The sequence below is a fragment of the Sphaeramia orbicularis genome, chromosome 12 (assembly GCF_902148855.1).
Source record: "Sphaeramia orbicularis chromosome 12, fSphaOr1.1, whole genome shotgun sequence".
NCBI classification, from domain to species: Eukaryota; Metazoa; Chordata; class Actinopteri; order Kurtiformes; family Apogonidae; genus Sphaeramia; species Sphaeramia orbicularis.
This window is the reverse complement of record NC_043968.1, coordinates 55,005,193-55,026,699: the sequence shown is the minus strand read 5'-3', so window position 1 is coordinate 55,026,699 and position 21,507 is coordinate 55,005,193. Positions and strand designations below refer to the sequence as shown.

Below are 21,507 nucleotides of genomic sequence, written 5' to 3'. Positions count from 1 at the left end.
TGTTTTTTCATTAAATATAAAAGTAGTCAGTCACAGAATAAAAGCAACTATTAGTGCTAAGTGCACTTCTTATTTTTTTTATTTTTTATTTTTTAATAATGGAATAGTGTTTACAGTAATTTTTCATGTCAAACAAACATTTACTTTTCAGCTAATTTTGTTTCTTTTGTTGGAAGCTTGCTTATTACAGCATCAAAAGAGCTGAAGTATAGTTAAACTATTATTAACCTTTTGGATGGAGTTGGAAACCTTAGTGGCTTTTACCATTGAAGTAAAAAGGACAATCCACACAGCAGGTGTGCTTGTTAGCAGTACATAATGAGCAGCGCTGATGCCGTACAGCCACTGAAGGAGGTTTGTAATGACCAGTTCTTTGGCTTTAATTCAATATTTCAAAGCATAGTGTAAAAGTAAGAATTACAGTTATAGAAAAGACAACACTAAGGTTAGACAAACTGTGATCAGCCTATGCATCCACAGATTTCAGCCTTTTTCAGCCTCTTTCCATTGTTATACTAGACCATGCCATCAACGGCCATATGTGTCCAGCTGCAGCCTCTGATAATGATTCCACCTTTTTACTGAGAGCAAATAAACAGGAAGGGTTTTTTGTTTCTTTTTTTTTCTAATGTCAGCGTTTTTGAAACATATCCTCAAACCTTACTGCCAAAAATATTGTAATGATCCTTAGGGGATTATTGTTAAGGCAGTGTTTTTCAACCTTGGGGTTGGGACCTTCCGTGGGGTTGCCTGGAATTAAAATGGGGTCGCCTAAATTTCTAGTAATTGATTAAAATAATAAAAAAAAAACTTACTAATAAAAAATCTACGGTGAGTTGAGAGAGACAATCCCAATCCATAAAAGACATGACAAACTGTGAAGCTGAAACTGAAGCACTGTGGTACTGTTTATCTTTCAAATGTTCATTGTGGTTGGTTTCAGATGCTGCAGCTCTTTCATAATTCATAGTCTGAGTTATTGTTTGTTAATTAATTGTCTTAATTAAATAATAAACAAATTAATTAAGAAGGCTGACAATTAATTGTATTAATTGTCAGCCTTGTAAATCCAAGCTGGACTGACTGTACATATCCTGACCAAGGAAAATAAAATTCTCACTTTGTGCAGTAATTTACACCTGGCTTTTCTGCCTCTGTCCATAATAATAGACATTATATAGTGTAAATGTGATCTAAAATTAATATTTATTTGCAACATAGCGTAGTAAAACATTACATGACCAAAACATGGGCTATTTTTGTAATATAATAAATACACATAACTGGGTGAAAATAAATGGCATCTGGATACATTTCCCAAAGCTTTTAATTTGGCTGGTAAGCTACAGGGCCATTGGTCCTATTTTTTGGAATGTAGGTTTATTCAGCACAGAAAAGCTCTGGTCCCACAGAACTGAACATTGAAGATGTGAGGTAAAAAATCAGGGTTCCCACGGGGTCTTAAAAAGTCTTAAAGTCTCGAATTTACAAATCTGCATTTAATATCTAAAAAAAAAAGTCTTTAAAAGGTATTAAATTTAATATGGTAGGTCTTAAGTCATGTTGCCATAAACCTGTTGGTTGTGTTGTGTTGAAATGTGTCCAAGCTGCAAAGAAAGTAACGTTACGGCGTGTTTCCACTACTTATAACCTGCTTTGGCTCGGCTCGACTCGACGCTGGTACCAGGTCCTATTCCTGTAGACCATTTCCATTTCAGGATACTACCAAGTTTAGAGTACCTGGACGTCATAGCGATGTGGCACGTTACTTCCATGTCATCTGCTCAGAGAGTTGCTGATAAACTTGTTCGTTGTGTGTTGTCTCGTCAAGCTCATGCTGAATTTTTACATCAGCCACCAGAGACTGAATGTCCTCGACGGACCATGGTGTAGTTTTAGGGGCTGTCATCATGTGGATTAACCTACCGCTATATTTACTGTCAACTTCCGCATCTGCTTTTTGTAAAACAGCGGGTCACAGAGACAACTCTCTGACCAATCAGTGGTCTGCAGTGTTTACATGTCACATTTTAGTATCTATTCCCCAGTCTTGAAACATCAGCAGAGGTGCTACCAAAAATCTAGTACCAGGTAACAGATTCCAGGTCCTTTTTCATAATGGAAATGCAAAAAGGCCGAGTCGAGTTGAGTCAAGCCGGTACCACATAGTGGAAATGTGGCATTAGTCTACTCACTTCCACCCCAGGGGCGCCGCTACCAATTGTGGGCCCCAAGAAAGGTAAACGTTGTTGAACCTGTCATAAAATTCAGTATGCTGTCGATCTGTAAGACCGGGGGGGCACTTACGCTAGCGTGTAAAAGAAACTGAAACTTAACATACACGAAATTTATATAACTTTTAGCCTGTATCCACTGGACCCCTCCACTTTTCTACGGCCCCCCCACAAATGCTGGGCCCCATGAATTTGTCATGTTTAGCCCCCCCATCGGTGCCCCATTTCCATCCATTCTAATCCCACAATTTATATTGAAATTAGGAACCAATTATTGTGAACTTTACAGCCACTGGTGAGAAATGATGACAGAACATTCAGCCCAACACATGCAGCTGTTAGTCACGCACGTGTCGCCCAAGCAAGCCGACTTTGTATGGTCATGAAATAGGCTGTGAAATGGACATAAAATTCTGTTCTTAGTAGTCTTAAAAAGGTCTTTAAAAAGTCTTAAATTTAACTTGTAGGAACCTGTAGGAACCCTGAAAAATACACACCACCACCCAATGTATGGACCCATTCTATCTTCAGGTTTTCATAATGATAGCCTTGCATAACATTCTGTAATTGGTAACAAATATCCAAATACACTGTACCTGAACTGTACAAAGGTTCAGGTTGACCCTGACTGACTTTATGCTTTGATCTGTCAGGATGTGGTCTCAGTCATGCAGATCCAAAAGTGCCCTTAAGTCTGGAACATAGTGGTTACTGTCACATTGATAGCGGTCATCATTATAAATCGACTTTACTCAGACTGAATATAATTAGTGGATGGAGGAACTGTAATTTAAGCTAGTATTTGGTGATTTAGGCATTGCAATATTTGTTTTTTTGGAGCCAGTAGTGACTATATTTGGACAAACGGGGGAGAACTACAGGGCAGAGGTAAGCATGTGTCAGGCCTCACACAGCAGAACATCATTTGTAAAACATAGCATACTCATACATTTCATGTGTGGTAAACTGCTCATAGCAAAACTAGACAGAGAAAAGCTCTGTTGAGTCAGACTGACATATACTGACACATAACACATTCCACTGTAGTTTCAATGTCTTCAGAATCTGAATGTCACAGACATGAAAAACATATTCCCATGAGTGATTTCTCTCCCTTTTTCCTCACTCTCTTTGCTGCTCTGAGGTTGAATGAAAACTCATATGACTCCTTGAACTCTTCCCTTTTATAGAACAGAAATTTATGGAAAAATGAAACCATATCGACAGCATAGCAATGGGAAAGTCTTTGTAGAAAGTCAGGCTGACAGCAGTAAACGCCACATCGCCATGCAGAAGTGAGTGCCCCAGGTGTTAGACACAAAAGCAATATAAGTGGTGCCAGGCAACAACAAACCCCGCCCCTTGCACATGTAGGTTATTTTGGCATGGATCCAGCTGATGTCATCATGTCTATGTGTGTGGTGATGTTAGCATATCAATTTACTCTAAATATGTATCAAGTTTGGAGTAAACGGAAAAAAAAAAAGATGTATTTATAGGCATTTGAAATTTCACCTGTTATAAGTAAATGGGAAAACAATTTTTTTTTAAATTCATAAAAAAAATTGAACTTTGACCTACTTTCCCCAAAATGCAATCAAATCTATTCTGGGTCACTGGCAATCTATAAACCCAATTTGGTGTAAATTCAACCATTAGTTTAGTGTTAGGTGTGTGTGGGGGGGGTGTCAAGTCTCAGGTCTGTTTTTTTCAGGATTGAAATGAACATACAAATTTATTTCTCATTCTCTTTTGATCAGATACAACAAGATAATTCAGGAAATTTGTGCACTATGTTAAAACACACACAAGACACCCAACTAAATGAGTTGTATAGGTTAAAGTTACTATTTAGTGTGACCTATGACCCCACAAGAAGAAGCAGCACAAACAACTATGCCGCGTTTCCACTACGTGGAACCAGCTCGACTCGGCTCGACTCGACTCGGTATTCCTGGAGACCGTTGCCATTACAGGATACTACTGACTTTACAGTACCTGGACGTCATAGCGATGCGGCACGTTATTTCCGTGTCATCTGTTCAGAGAGTTGCTGATAAACTCAGTCGTTGCATGTCGTCTCGTCTGAATTTTTACGTCGGCCACCAAAGACTGAATCTCCTCGACCGACCATGGTGTAGTTTTGGGCTGTCATCATGTGGATTAATGTACCGCTATATTTACTGTCAACTTCCACATCTGTTTTTTGTAAAATGGCGGGTCACAGAGAAAACTGTCTGACCAATCAGCGGTCTGCAGTGTTATACATCACGTTTTAGTATCGCTTGGAACCAAAAAACTAGTACCGGGTACCAGATTCCTGGTCCTTTTTTCATAATGGAAACGCAAAAAGGCCGAGCCGAGCCGAGCCAAGTCAAGTTGAGTCGAGTCGAGCCGGTGCCACGTAGTGGAAACACGGCATTAGAAACATCTGACAATGTGTTGAATGAAAACCTGGTATATGAAAAGGGTTCAGTGGCAACGCACCAGTTAGGAGCAGCGCCCGGATGTCCCTAATCATTGAACGTAATCTCGTTTGATGTACTCTGTGCTGTATGTACACTGTATTATCAAATGAATATAAAGAAGTCTGTAATCTGTAAAAGTAAAGCCATAAATATATATAATATAGTCTGAACCAAAGGTTTAAAGACATGCTGATGCTCATGTTTAAATGTCTGTGTGTTGCTCTATCTAATCATGAACGTTGGCTTCGTTTTGGTCATGCTTCTCTAGTCCATCATGAGAAAACTGTAGGAGATCAGACATTTTCCAACTACTGGGTGATGTTTAGTATCAGGCTTTTCAGTGGGGAGAAATGAGTTTGAGGCCAAATAATATGTCCCTCAAACAATGGTGCTTTTTTACAGTTATGTTGATGTTCATTTCTACATTTAATGATGACTTTGTTTGAATTTGATGCTCAGTTATTCTGATATACAGTCCTGTGCTTAAGTATTTTTCCACCTTCAGCTTTGTTGTTTTTTTCAGGGTTGAAATGGACATAAATATTTATTTCTCATTCTCTTTTCTTAAGATATGTACAACAAAAAATACCAGAAATATGTGCACAGCCTTAAAGGACACACACACACACACACACACACACACAAAGACTGAACCAGTGGTGCCAGGCACAACAAACCCCGCCCCTCACCCATACTGTAGCTTATTTTGGCATCGATCCAGCTGATGTCATCATGTCTATGCGTTTGCTGATGTCAGCATATCAACTGCTTCTATATATGTGCCAAGTTTGAAGTAAATTGAAACAAAATTGGATGTTTTTATAGACATTTGAAATTCTGCCCGTTTTAAGTAAATGGAAGACAAACAAAGATTTCAAAAATTCATAAAACGCGAACTTTGACCTACTTTTCCCAAAATGTAATGAGATCTATTCTGGGTCACTGGTAGTCTATAAACCCAGTTTGGTTTGGATTCAACCAATAGTTTTGCTGCTAGAGTGTTAATAAACAGACCAAACCGAGCCAATCCAATCCACTTTTATATATAAAGCACCAATTTAAACAAACACAAAGGTACCAAAAACAAAAACAATACCCCTTGCCTCCCCTTCAGTGGGTGGAGTAACTAAATGTGTTGTATAGGTTAAAGTCACTATTTAGTGTGACCTCTGACCCCAAGACCAGAAGCAGCACAAGTAATTAAAAACATCTGACATATATTAAATGAAAACCTGGTTTAAAATATCAGAAAATGAACGCCATCAATCTCATATTGTCTGAACAAAAGGGTTTAAGACATGTTAAGTGCAAAGGGAGGTCACACTAAATATGAGCACTTTGGTTTTTAGAAGCTGTTTTAACCTTTTGTTTTTTCACATATATCTGGGTTGTATGTTAACCCATAAAGACCCAAACAGAAACTGCCAACTGAAACCATCTACTGACCTAAAATGTTTAATAACTTCTGAACCACTGATACTATTAATACGGTGAAATAATTGGTGTAAAATGCAGTTTGTCATCTTTTCACACTCATCAGATATGACCCATTTGGACATTCCGAGGCTGTGTAGTTGGTGGAAACACTGTCATCTTCTACAACACAGGTGTCAAATATGCGGCCCGGGGGCCAAATCCGGCCCATCAAAGGTTCCATTTCGGCCTGCAGGATGAAAGTGCAAAAATGAACCTGAACAGTCAAGGTTATCACAATCATTTTGGTTCAGGTTCCACATACAGACCAATGTGATCTACAGTAAAAATAACAACACAATAACCCATAAATAATGACAACTACAAATTTTCTTTGTGAAAAATTATGTGGAAAAAATTGAAGTGAAAAAAAAAAAAAAAAAAAAAAAATTACACTGTGAAAATATTTACATTTACAAAACTATTCTTTCACAATAAAATGCAAATAAATACATAAATAGAAACAAAGATGAACAACCCGAAATGTGCAATTTTAACAACATTCTGCCTGTTACTAAATGTTTTGTGCATTTATAGATCCACTGTGATCTGTAGTTGTGTTAATATAAGATGTAATATTGCAGAAAATGTTCAAATTTTAGTTCCAGACTCCAAAATTTTAACAATATTCTGCCTGTTACCAAATGTTTATGTAACATTGTGTGTAAATGTGCATGTATAAATAATAAGTTGAGGCAGAATATTGTTAAAATTGCACTACTTTTTCTAATTAAATTTCTGTTTTTTTCAGGTTATTCACATCTTTTTTGTAAAATGTAAATATTTTCATAATTTAATTGGGCTTTTTGTACCAAAACAAAAAGAAAAACTTGGATTGGTCATTATTTATAGGTTATTAAGTCATTTTACTGGCCTGGCCCGCTTGAGATCAAACTGGGCTAAATGTGGCCCCTGAACCAAAATGAGTTTGACACCCCTGGTCTACAACATTCATTCACCAGTAAAACCCATGGAGTTGGATCAATGATAGTGGATGGAGATGCTTCTATTGTTGTTACATTCAGTTATTTATATCTTTGCTGAAAAAGTCACTTTTTCATCAGTTTGTTCTGTTTTTTATATAATAAACCTCAACTTTAAACTGAGCTTTTAAGAACATCTACATGATCAGTAAATTAAATATAGGAAAATATATGATTTTCACTGAGAAAAAAAAAAATACAGAGGATAATATTATAATAAATGGTTTCCTTAAGAAAGTTTAAAGACGGAGAAAAATGTATTTGGGAAGTGCCACAAAAGTAGCCCTGGGTCTTAATGGGTTAATACACAGACTGATAATGCATATCGTCGGCTTCCTGATAAAACCTGCTATGTGACTTTTGGCAAATTTTACAGGAGAAACAAAAAACTGTTTATATAACAGGAAACTGTGAAATATGACGAAAAAAAAAAAAATCTGTTCCTTTTAATGTTGGTACTTACGATGGAATGTAAACAACTTTCACAGGAGACTGAAATTTGAAGCTATAATAAGGGAGATAGCAGGTTTTTATTCCCAACCAAAAATGTCACTTAGCAGGTTTTATCAGGAAGCCGACGATATGTGTGCTCATCAGAACTGTACTAAGCCAACAAACCTAATGTTTGTTTTGCAGATAAGACTTTTGCAGATAAAATTAGGCGAGTTAATGGGCGAGTTCCATAGAGAATATTACAACCTCCTTAACCTTTGGAGGCCATTTTGTCCCTATTAAACAACACCACATTAGTATTACTCAGTGTTGTCGCTGCTTTTTTTTTTTCTTTTATATGCATTTATTCATACGACTACGAGGCGTCACATACATAAACATCAGTCCTTTGAAACCCCTTCAGAAACCAACTGCTGTTGTCACTTTTCTGTTAAAGTTGGGCTTTGTTTTCCCTAGTATTTTTAACTGACTGAAAGGATTAGGTGTGTCTGCCAGTGCAACAGTTGATGCCTCAGTTCATGTGTTTGTCTTCCTCACTCAAGAGCTTGTGTTAATGTTTTCGCAGCTCAGTCTGAGCTTTCACTCCGAGCTGTTTCTGTTTTTTGCTCGCTGCTGAAATTGTCGAAGGTATGACAATTTGTGCAGCCGTCTCCACTTCACTCATATCCATCCACCTGAGAGGATAAAGAGTTGAGTGAAGACATGTCAGCCTGTTTGATAACGTTTAAATCAAAGTTTTGCTCAGGGCATACTCATCTGAGCCCTATGTTACACAAGATCTGCTTCACACTGACAACAATCTCAGCCCGAGCTGCAAAAAAGTTGAGCCAGGATAATTTCGAGCAGATTTTTTGAAAGCTTTAGAAATTGCTTAGACAGACAGAACTCGCACAGCGGTTGTGTTATTACAGAAATGCGGATTTACCTGTAGCCAAGTCCCACATAGGCTCTTTTAAAAGGTTAAGTCATAAAGTAAAGCGTTTCAGAGCACAAATGCTCGAAGGCAAACCTGGATATGCAGGCTGAAAGTGTTTCTCAGTGTGAAGATCAATTTAAGGCTTGTGGCTTTCAAATGAGCAAAATGTCGAACTAATTTGCAACAACATCTCAACATATTCGAGTTGACCTGTGGGAAAGGTCTGACATTTAAAGGTCTCAAATTATTCACTTGTCATGACTTCTAATTTACTCCATCCAGAGATCTAATAATATGTTATGCAATGGGAATCAGCCTGTTTGTTTCAAATACAAGTATTTAGCACTTGATACTGTTCACAGGCCAAACAATGCACTGCATTATATTGTATAGTTTATGATTCACAAGCGTTCTGTAATCAGGTCAAAGGTCATAATACACTGGCATTCAACTGCTTTATGTAACTGCGTCCACAAGTGCCTAAAGAGTAAAAGTAGTGAAACTTTACAAAGTTTGAGTCACTAATAAAGACAAATTAAGTCCAAATCAGTGGCGGCTGCTCGTCTTTCAGACAGGGGAAGCTCATTGTCGGTTTACATTAAAAAAAATGGTCACGTTATTTAAATATAAATTCGGCCCTCCATTCCTTTTTAAGAAAATGGTCAGTGACCTTATCGTACCAAGTAAACAAGAAAAGGCTGAAATTATGTTAAATTGAAACAAGGGAGCCCAATGAGTGTGTTTTATTTACAGTGCAAGAAATGAACAAGTAATTTCATAGTGGTTTCTCTCTCAATTTCACAGCAGAATGTACGACGGTATTAAACTGAACTGTGTCAGTGAAGGAGTAGATCTCAAAATAGCTGTCAATCAAACGGGGTTCAGCCTTTTGACTGATCCTCCAATCAGTACGTGGAAGCCTGGCGTCCAGCCCAGCCAAGCTCCGCCCACAGCTCCATTCACCCCCAGAGATGCTGGAGGCGGGACAACATGGTGGCATTTATCCAATTACCGTCCAGTTTTGAGGCAATGAAAAAAACTGTTCCACTCAGTCCCATTGAAGTGCATGGATGCTGAGCGTCTACAGGCAAATGCACTGAGCAGAGATCGAATGAGAAAACAGCGCAACAGGAATGTATGAGAAGTGAACAACATCGAGTCCGCTGATTTGTGATAAAGCTGATTCTGAACGAACTCATCTGTGAGATGAACGTGTTCGAACACATTTGTAGTCAATGAAATGTCAACACAACCGTACATATTTAACCATTTAATTTTCGTAATTTCTGGAGAAGCCGAGCTTCCCTTGCAGTCTATGAAATATCACCACTGGTCCAAATGCAGTTTCCAAGATACATTCCTGGGCCAAAATGTGAAATTGTGAGAATTAATGAGAGAATGGGTTAAATATGCAAAGCAACAAAATAAATAAATAAATCTCCATACTAACCTATACAAACACTTGAATTTATCAAATTGTTTTTCGTCACTTTTACATCCTTTCCATCTTGTTGCATTTTGTATACGGTTCATGTCTTTTGTTACATCGTGCTACATATTTAACCTAATTTCCATCTTGTTACGTCTTAAATCTGTTATTGGTAACAGAAGGATTTTTGGCCACGACAGTCGATAAGTTTATCTTAGTGTGACATACTGTAGAGTTGGGTTTTTTTGTGTGTGTTTTCCTGTATAATTTCGTATATTTAATTTCCTGACTATGTAGATATCCATAAAAAAATGAGAGTTGAAGGTTATACCAAAAAAGAGAAAACTGAAGCAGAAATTACTTTTTCAGCAAAGTATATCATTAACTGAATATAAAAACAAGCATCAACCATTGTCTTCAAACTACTGTCGAACTCTGTGGTGACTTCTGATTAATTCAGCTCCCCTTTTAACCTTTCCTTAAAGTAATTTCTCTAATTTATTATAATGTTATCTTCTGCATTTTTCCATATTTAATTTAAAAGCTCAGAGTAAAACACAGAGAAAACAGACAAAAACTAGAGCAAAGTGAGTTTTTCAGCAAAACATATCATTAACTGAACCTAAAAAACAAGTATCTCCATCCACTGTCATTTGTCAAACTAAATGAGTTTTACTGTTAAATCAGTTTTATGGAAGATGACAATGTTTCCACATTTGCTCCAGAGCCTTTGAATGTCCAAATGGGTCATACCCGATGACCATGAAAAGACATCTTACATGAATTATTTACCTCTATTGATAGGATTAGTGGGTCAGAAGTTATTAAACATATTAGATCAGAAGATGCTTTTAGTCAACAGAGAATGTTTAAAGGTCTTTAAAGGTTAATTCACTTAATGGAGAAAGTACACAATGTTTTTGTGTTCTATGTTGGTCACAGTATCAGATTAGGTGATCGTACAAGAACATTTTAGATGTATCCTCATTCTCTCACTCATGAGGAAATTATGTAAAACGCATGATTTGGGAGAAATGTATCCTAGGTATCGCCCATAACATTTCAGAATGTTTAGTCATTTCAGTAGAGAGGGTCAGGTCCATTTTAGACCTGCACATTAGGAGAGGAGTCCATTTTTGAACACTTTCATCTACATAATGACTTTTTAACTCCGCCTCCTGAAGAGGATATTGTTTTTGGTTCAGTTTGTTTGTTTATTTGTTTAAGACTCTAGCAGCAAAACTATTGGTTGAATTCATACCAGACTGGGCTTATAGACTGCCAGTGACCAATAACAGAACTAACTACATTTTGGGAAAATTAGGTCAAAGTAAAATTTTTTAAGGAATTTAACCCCCCCCCCCCCCCCCATTTACTTATAATGGGCAAAATTTCAAATGTCTGTAGCAGCAAAACTATTGGTTGAATTCATACCAAATTGGGTTTATAGATTGCCAGTGACCCAGAATAGATGGGATTGCATTTTGGGAAAAGTAGGTCAAAGTTCCAATTTTTTTTTTCCAAGTTTTTTTTTTTTTTTTTAATCTTTTTTTTCACCATTTACTTATAATGGGCGAAATTTCAAATGTTTATTAAAAAAAAACAAAAAAAAAACATCAATTTTGTTTCAATTTACTTCAAACTTCTCACATATATAGAGGCAATTAATATGCTGACATCAGCATATGCATAGACATGATGACATCAGCTGGATCGATGCCAAAATAAGCTCCAATACATGCGAGGGGCGGTGTTCGTTGTGCCTGGCACCACTTGTTTTAATGGTGGTCGTATCCGGATGGAGACTGACATGTAGCATTTAACAGACAAACAAAAGCATTTATTTATTTATTGAATTAGAGGACAGTGTGTATTGGCATTAGTTGCAAAGAACCAGATGCATGCACCAGATTTAGCAGAGAAGCTAATTTCCATCTGTTGTCCTGGACAAACAACCAACATAATAAAACATCACGTAGATTAGGAAAGTACTGATACACTGGAAGAAAACCATTAAACAATGACAGATATAGGAAAGTCTGCTCAGGCTGAACATTTACAGCCAAATACATAAAAGGGGCTTACATTCTAAAAGTACAACAACATTTCCTAGAATAAGAATAAAATATGAAAGAAAAAAGAAGAGATAGGAGATAAAAAAAGAAGAAATAAATAGGCTAATCTTACAATAGCAAACCAGACGTTAAAAGACTCTCAAACTGTTGTATCTTCTAATATTTAATAGATAATTTCTAATGATCAGTTTATAGACATTGTTCAGCAGTGGTTTGGGTGAATGAGAACAGAGAGAGGCAGGTCCACCAAAAATCAGAGTTCAAACAGGGCATTGAATCAGGTTTGAGTCACCCAATAAAACAGTAACAGCCTCTTTTGTAGCCTTATAATCAGTGTTTGTTGCTCTGTATCAGGAAATCACAAACCCTGTCATTAAAAAACACCATTAAGTAGAACTGGTAGTGGTTATAAGGGTATCTGTAGTAGTGCACAGTTGCAAAAATAAAGGGGTTCACATTTTGATGCCAACTTTTGTATAGAAATAACTGAATGATTCATTTTTTTTCTTTTCATAGATAACACTTGAGATTCAGATATTCTTTACTATACATAATGGTGTATTTCTTACTCTGAGATCCACTTTAAAGTTCAAAATCCATGTTGTGACAGACTCCACAATGCTCTGTCCCAGATGAATGTCATTATCTTCCATGACATGCTAAAGAAACATCCAACAGCTAAAATTTACTTAGGGGGTCAAATGAGTGGCCATCTTTGTCAAAAAAAAAAAAAAAAAAAAAAGTTGGAAGAAATGCATAGAACTGTGTTGAAATAATGCTAATACATTTGTGCACAGACTACTGATATTATTTGACAGTGGAAGCTATATTTTCAGAAATATTGGATTTTGAATAGCACGTGTATGTCAAAACTTTTGCTGGTGGACGGACGTGACATTATCCATGATGATCTGGTCAGTACCAGTACTTTATTAGTAATAAACTTACATACTAATATCAAGCAGCAGCCACTTTCACCTTGATCCTTGTTCCACAGTATCTACTGAGAGTAAAAGCAGTGAAAACTTGGGAATGTACGAATTATTCATAGAACATGTTGTGCATGTTTTTTGCCTTAGAGATAATAATTTTCATAAATAATGCCAGAAAGTTAATAATGTGAAGAAAACACATTTGTTTGCATTTATGTATTTATCAGGGACAGTATACCTTGAGTCTAATGTTTTTGTGAAGATGTTCTTTTCTGTGCTAGACTGTAACTCTCAAGGTAACTTCCATAGAAATATAGACATACCGGTGGGGAATTTACAGAATTAATTTAATAAATCAAGAATTTCTTTAAGACTCATGAAAAAACATGACATTCACACTCAGCAGAAGTTTAAAATGCAACTTGTTTTTCTTGTAATACATTTATTCATTTTGATATTTATTAGTATACAATCATGTTGCATAGATTTTTACCACAGACTAAAGTATTACAGCCCAGGCTAATTTGTAATACCAGTTCATAGCTGCAAGTAATGCACAGTAATGCACAATAAATACACTTCTGTACTTTGATATTATTATTATTTTTTACATTAATAAAGCCTTACATCCCAAGGGGTATTTTTGTGGTGACTTCAATTTTTTTTTTTTTTTTTTTTTTCTCTATACAGTTCACCTTGATTTATTGAATTATCTCCAATTGTTGTTATGATATCCTGTGCATTTTTCATATTTCAGTGAAAATCTGCTTTTTTCCTATTTTTAATTCATTGATCATGTAGATGTTAATAAGAGCTCAGAATAAATTCAAGGTTATTACATATATCGGCTAAAATGTACTTAAGGGGTCAAATGAGTGGCAATTTTTGTGAAAAAAAAAAAAAAAAAAAGTTGTAAGAAGTGCATAGAACTGTGTTGAAATAATGCTAATACATTTGTGCACAGACTACTGATATTATTTGACAGTGGAAGCTATATTTTCAGAAATATTGGATTTTGAATAGCACGTGTATGTGAAAACTTTTGCTGGTGGACGGACATGACATTACCCATGATGATCTGGTCAGTACCAGTACTTTATTAGTAATAAACTTATATACTTACTATTGCTAATTCTCCTCTTATTCATAAATGTTAGTATTGTGGATCTAAAACAATAACAGCTGACACAAAAACACAAAATGTGGCAGTGGACGGATGTGACATGGTTGTTACAGATCCCATCATACTGATGCTCGGCAGCCATGTCACCGTTTCCACAAATGATCCCTGTGCAAAAACTAGGATCAGAATTATTTATTGTATAGTTTGTCATCATACTAAAGAGTAAATAACAATACAGAATTGTTATTTCTTTATAAAAATGCTTATTATTAGAAAACAGTTGATTTAAAAAGTGACGTGTGACATTCTAAATGTATGTATTGGCGTAACATAAGCAGGATGGATCAGCACCATACTCCATATTGCAACCTGTAAAAACAAAACGTGATATGTTGTATATAATCTTGTAAGAAAAACTGGGGAATCTAAAAGAATAGAACATTTGTTTTTCAGGTAAATTCAGTTAAAATATAACTTGGCCATTTGTGACATGAAAATATAGCATTAATTGTGATGAAATTGGACATTTTTGACCTGAAAACACAGTCCATATGACCATCAACATGTTGAACAGAACTGAAATCCTGTAAATTTGCATAAGTTGCATTTACCAACACAAAGTTGCTTTGGGGATTCACTTATATTGATTTCTTATGCACAAAGACATAAATAAGACCTCTAAGCAAATTTTAGCTGATATATATATATATATATATATATATATATATATATATATATATATATATATATATATATATATATATATATATATATACATATATATAATGACAATATGGCTGATAGCTGATGCCAGTGTTTTTGATAATCATCCCCCTTTAGTGTTACAAAGACTTTAATTACATATAGAAATAGGTTAAATTAAAACTGTCTTCATTAAAGGCAACAAAAGATTCTAATTAAACCATTACATCCCCTTTCATTAAATATCTTCGGATGATTGAATGGTTCAGAAGTTGTTACACATTTTAGATCAGTAGATGCTCTTGGTCGCCAGTGGCTGCTAAATAACCATCTTGTGTATCTTGTGCAGCGCAACATAGTGGATTCCAACCGACACCTCGACTTGACAAAAATATTTGAAGTTTCCACAAAGGCTTCCGACGCCTCTGTGACCAGTGGACCAGTAGGAGCAGAGATGGCCCTGCCGTGCACAGCTGTACATACGAAGTAGAGATCATTACTTTTACCTGCCGTTTTCTTTGAGGCATTGACAGCATCTGCACTGTCCTCTATGTGCAACCACCGAACGGCTCCAACGCCTTTTCTGTCTTTCCGTAGTCGTTTCCAAACAACAGAACAGCAGATACTCAGATCTGAGATGCACACTGTTTCAGACACCGGTGTTCATGCACAAGTGGCCGAGAGATGTAATCTGCACTTGTATTAAGTTATAAAATAACAACACGGAGGAGGCACATTTTATTTCCCTGCACTTTGTCACAGGCTCTACATCTGAAACCAACTATTTTTATTCTTCTTCTGACTGAACTGAAATTCACCAGGTCCATTATGCACTTACAGTCACGGAATAAATTATTAGACCATCAAAAGTCATCAAAAACAATGGTTATGCAATCAAGTACTAACTCCTGTGTGTATCATGTGACTAAAACAGACAGAAAAGAAAACACCGAATGCCTAAAAGCACTGTTTTTGTCAGTACAATGCCATAGCTACTGATGCAAGAACTGAAGTGATTTTGGTTATTATCAAGAAAACATGGAAAATGAATAAATATCAGCTCTTAAATGAAACTCTTATGAGATATTTTTGTTGTTATCATTATATTTGTCCAAACAAATGTACCTTTAGTTGTACCAGGCATTAAAATGAACAAGAAATTGAAGAAAACAAGGGTGGTCTAATAATTTTTTCCACGACTGTATGTATATCTTCAGCCGGCATTCTGTATACATTTGTATGGCTGAATTTGGGCTTCTTTAACCAAATTTAATGAGGATGGCTTTAATTACCTGTTTGTTTGTTTGTTTGTCTGTTAGCAAGATAACTCAAAAAGTTATGGACATATTTTAACGAAATTTTCAGGAAATGTTGATACTGGCACAAGGAACAAATGATTACACACACACACACATACATGCTTATATAACACACACATACATATTTTCTTATAAACATATATGGAAAAATAAAATTAAAACACAACAGTAATAACAATAAACAATAAAACAATAATAATTTGGATGTCCTTCCCCTACTTTCTAGATAATGTTATAATGATCATATATGGCCAGGGTGCGATTTGTTGGAGGGGATGGGGGGAATCAACCCCCCCCCCTCTGGTCTTTACATCCCTTCTTCTGCTCTAAGAATTTCATCCTCGGGGGGACAACCAACCAATGGTAATAACAGGCAGGTTGTGACAGTTTTCTTCCACCTATATCCTACATTAGTGGCACTAACGTTCACCTGAACCGAACTGTCGGCAGTCTCAGAATTCGTGAACGTCCCCATGCACTGGGGTGCCATAAAGGGGGGGGTTAAATGTGACGAATTCATGGAATGTTTGGTGGATACAGGTTAGAAGTTGTGAAAATTTCATGTAAGATCTGCTGTTTAATAGAGGAAGAGAACCTGGGAGTTGGACGTTGAAAGAATGTGAAATTTTGCTTTCGTTTCACGCCAGCGTTAGTTCTGTTAGTTGTGGACCCCACCCACATGTACATAACTGCTGACACCCCCCCCCCCCCCCCCCCGCCCGACAAAAAACAAACAAACAAACAAAAAAACATCCACCTCTGTTTTTTTTTTTTGTTTTTTGTTTTTTTGACAAATTGCACCCTGTATGTGGCTCTTATTTTTGTCCAAATTCCTCCAGTTTTCCTTTGGTAATATAAGTCAGTCTTTCCAGTCCAATGCACTCTGATAGTTCTTTTATTTTTGTTATATAGAGGGAGCTTCCATGCTCTTCCTGTTCAAGGTAATAGCTCTCCTGGCATGCAACAGTCCCAAATCCAACACTTTAGTTTGTTTCTTAGTATGGGTAAAATCCTCAGGGTATATTCCCAGTGTACAAAGTTTGGCATAAAATGGAATCTTGATGTGTCCCCTTTTGGATTTAACAGTAACAGACAGTGTTGACACTTTCTTTTGAATATTCAACTGAAAAATTCAAAGATCTATTTTGTGTATATTTTGTGTGTATACCTGACTGAAAAAGTCAGTTTTTCTTCAGTTTTCTTTTTTCGTATATCAGCTAAAATTTGCTTAGAGGTCTTATTTATGTCTTTGTGCATAAGAAATCAATATAAGTGAATCCCCAAAGGAACTTTGTGTTGGTAAATGCAAGTTATGCAAATTTACAGGATTTCAGTTCTGTTGCAACATGTTGATGGTCATATGAACTATGTTTTCAGCTCAAAAATGTCTAGTTTCATCACAGTTAATGCTGTATTTTCATGTCACAAATGGCCAAGTTATATTTTAATTGAACATACCTGAAAAAGAAATATTCTATTCTTTTAGATTCCCCAATTTTTCTTACTAGATTATATACTACATATCACATGTTTTATTTTTACAGGTTGCAATATGGAGTATGGTGCTGATCCATCCTGCTTATGTTACGCCAATACATACATTTAGAATGTCACACGTCACTTTTTAAATCAACACTTTTCTAATAATAAGCATTTTTATAAAGAAATAACAATTCTATATTGTTATTTACTCTTTAGTATGATGATAAACTATACAATCAATAATTACGATGCTAGTTTTTGCACAGGGATCATTTGTGGAAACGGTGACATGGCTGCCGAGCATCAGTATGATGGGATCCGTAACAACCATGTCACATCCGTCCACTGACACATTTTGTGTTTTTGTGTCAGCTGTTATTGTTTTAGATCCACAATACTAACATTTATGAATAAGAGGAGAATTAGCAACAGTAAGTATATAAGTTTATTACTAATAAACTACTGGCACTGACCAGATCATCATGGGTAATGTCACATCCGTCCACCAGCAAAAGTTTTCACATACACGTGCTATTCACAATCCAATATTTCTGAAAATAGAGCTTCCACTGTCAAATAATATCAGTAGTCTGTGCACAAATGTATTAGCATTATTTCAACACAGTTCTATGCATTTCTTACAACCTTTTTTTTTTGACATAAATGGCCACTCATTTGACCCCCTAAGTAAATTTTAGCCGATACATATAATAACCTTGAATTTATTCTGAGCTTTTATGAACATCTACATGATCAATGAATTAAAATTAGGAAAAAAGCAGATTTTCACTGAAATATGAAAAATGCATAGGATATCATAACAACAATTGGTGATAATTCAATAAATCAAGGTGAACTGTATAGAAAAAAAAAAAAAAAAAATTGAAGTCACCACAAAAATACCCCTAGGGATGTAAGGCTTTATTAATGTAAAAAAAAAAAAAAAAAATCAAAGTACAGAAGTGTATTTATTGTGCATTACTGTGCATTACTTGCAGCTATGAACTGGTATTACAAATTAGCCTGGGCTGTAATACTTTAGTCTGTGGTAAAAATCTATGCAACATGATTGTATACTAATAAATATCAAAATGAATAAATGTATTCTAAGAAAAACAAGTTGCATTTTAAACTTCTGCTGAGTGTGAATGTCATCTTTTTTCATGAGTTTTAAAGAAATTCTTGATTTATTAAATGAATTCTGTAAATTTCCCACCTGTATGTCCATATTTCTATGGAAGTTACCTTGAGAGTTACAGTCTAGCACAGAAAAGAACATCTTTAGTTTGAGTCTAATGTTTTTGTGTACTGTCCCTGATAAATACATACATGTAAACAAATTTGTTTTCTTCACATTATTCACTTTCTGGCATCATTTATGAAAATTATTATCTGTAAGGCAAAAAACATGCACAACATGTTCTATGAATAAACTGTACATTCACAGGTTTTCACTGCATTTACTCTCAGTAGATACTGTGGAACAAGGATGAAGGTGAAAGTGGCTGGTGCTTGATTACATATATACTTAAAGCTTATGCCTCAATAGGAAGTGTAAATATGCATTCAGGATGATGCTTCGCTTCACCTTTAGTTAACTGTATTGTGTGAAAGCAGCATTCATTCAATACATAGGATTTTAATGTATTATTATCAATACTTAAAAGCCTTCCATTGGACATTTATGGCAGTGATTAATATATTCAAGCTGCAACTAGGTGTTTAACCCTGATGTAGCAAGTAGCTTCTCATTTCTAGAACTTTAAATATCTTTGTGAAATTAATTATTCTGTCCATTTAACCTTTCCTAAGTGATTTTCCAACATTTATTATAATACATATAAACATCTGAATTTTACATTTTTTGTGTGAAAAGCAGGTGCCGATCTATATTTAATTTACTGATTCTTTACTGATTCAAAAGTTTTCATAGCAAAACAGAAATAATTGATGAAAAAAGTGAGTTTTTCAGAAAGTTATGATGAACTGAAGATAAAAACTAGTGTCCACAACCCTGTTCAATGGGTTTTACCGGTAAATCAATCAGTGTTCGCACATTCATTAAGAAGTGTCTCACGAAAGCATAAAGTTGAAGGTGATTCCATCAAAAAAGAGAAAATTGAAGTAAAAGTGACCTTTTTTTTTGCAATAACTACACTTAAAAAAGAATGCCTACATGTTTTTTTTTTTTCTTCTGGGGAATCAGTGGTGTGGACGGTGACAGTGTTGGGGGTCTCTGAACATCCAAATGGACCTAAACCACAAGGAGAATCTTTAGGATGTGATGCAGAACAATCACACAGCAGCCTGACTCTCCATCATCAATATAAGATCTAGGACCAAAACCACTACAACCATGGACAGAAACACATATGACCTGTACTGTGACGCTGCGTAATCATCTGGTGTCATAAAGCATGTCATTGTGAACATACTAACGCTAAAGCTAGTCCAATGAAACGCTGCTTTTGGGACTTTTCACTGTGAATGCAAAATATTTACCTCTCACTCCACTAATGAAAGCTCCATCTCTTTCAGTCAGTCTCTGTGGTCCATGTTTAAATATGGAAATGAACTCCTATTAAAGACAGTTACTTTAAAGCCCTCCAATATTACCATTTCAAATCAGTTCTCAAATGAATGCCAGAAATGTTTTCACACTCTATTGTAATCAGAAAAACTAAAACCAGGAAAATAGTTTAAAAAGCACCAGCTCTTAATATGTACCGACACTGGCTTTTGGCACTAAATCTGTTATTCGTATGCAAATCTGTGCTTCATAAGATCCCTAATTGCAATATCAATAGTTACAAAACAATGCATGACATACAGTGTTTAGGTGGGCAGATTCAATTGAAGTTTTTAATTATTTCAGTTTTAATTAACATTTACTAAATGAACACTTGTAAGAGTTCTGCACACTGGGCTTTGTCTAATCTCAGACATTAGAGAAGTCACTCCACCTCAGCCTCCTAAACTCTCGAAGCACATGGGATTTCATCATCTGCTTAATTGCTTACCCTAATTTGCTTTGCTGGCACTGTCACAGCCCCATTGTTCTGTTATCAAATCACTGGGCACTGTAATTAACTTTACATTGTAACCACCACCTCTGTAACTGGCACAGACCAGCTGTTAAATGGTCTTTTAACTTTATTGTCTTTTTCTTTCTTCCGTTGCAGAACGAGTACACGTGTCCACGCCCCCTACCTGGTGCCTGGCTGGGAGACATGCCTACTATCCATTAGCTTAAAAGGGAAAAAAAAAAGGAACTGCAATGGATGGTGACGAGACAGGAACCCAGGATAGAGCGACATATGCAGAAAAACCATCAGGATCCACATTTCACCTTCAAGAATACATCTAAACCACGTCGGGGGGGAGGGGGGGATGGGGGACGGGGCAACCAACTACGGACCAAGATAAATACGAGACTATACTGTCTTTTGCATTGGAAGGTTTTATAATGTCTTTTTTTTTTGGCCTGTGGTCTTCGATCATCAGCTTTGCCGTGATTTCATCCTGCTTTATCACTTCATAAATCCTGACGCAGCTGTGGGATCGTAGTCCTATGGTGAACAGCAGAGCCTTGGAGAGAAGACTCATGAACACTTATGAATAATAATAATTATATCCAAAACTGGAGCTCACGGACGCTAATAGCTTATTGTCTCCATGAGGACAACAACATTATACAGGCAGAAGACTGTACGAATTCAAGAGGCTTTAAACAGTGTTAACTGAGCAATGAATGTTTAATGAAGTAGCTCTGACCGCTCCGCAAACAAAGCTGTGTATAATTTAAAGTGGGTTTGCATATTTCGATTCCATATGAAGCATCACCTTATCATCTTTGAGTTTTTTTTTTTTTTTTAATGGAAGACTAATCAAAAAGGCTAGCATGGTGTAAATGTGCCT

At 35.9% G+C, this 21,507-nt stretch overlaps 1 protein-coding gene across 2 annotated transcripts in view; it reads left to right on the top strand.

Annotated features, from left to right (window-relative positions):
* Positions 1-20,866, top strand: part of lrrtm4l1 (leucine rich repeat transmembrane neuronal 4 like 1) — a 179,817-nt gene extending 158,951 nt beyond the window's left edge. The window contains exon 3 of one of the 2 annotated variants that reach the window (XR_003936887.1): positions 20,772-20,866. Coding sequence is in view for 1 of the 2 variants with exons in the window: in XM_030150053.1 (XP_030005913.1) it covers positions 20,772-20,837 (66 nt within the window). In the remaining variant the exon portion in view is untranslated. The remainder of the gene's footprint in view (positions 1-20,771) is intronic. The other variant, XM_030150053.1, reaches the window with a different exon arrangement.
* The last annotated feature ends 641 nt before the right edge of the window (positions 20,867-21,507 follow it).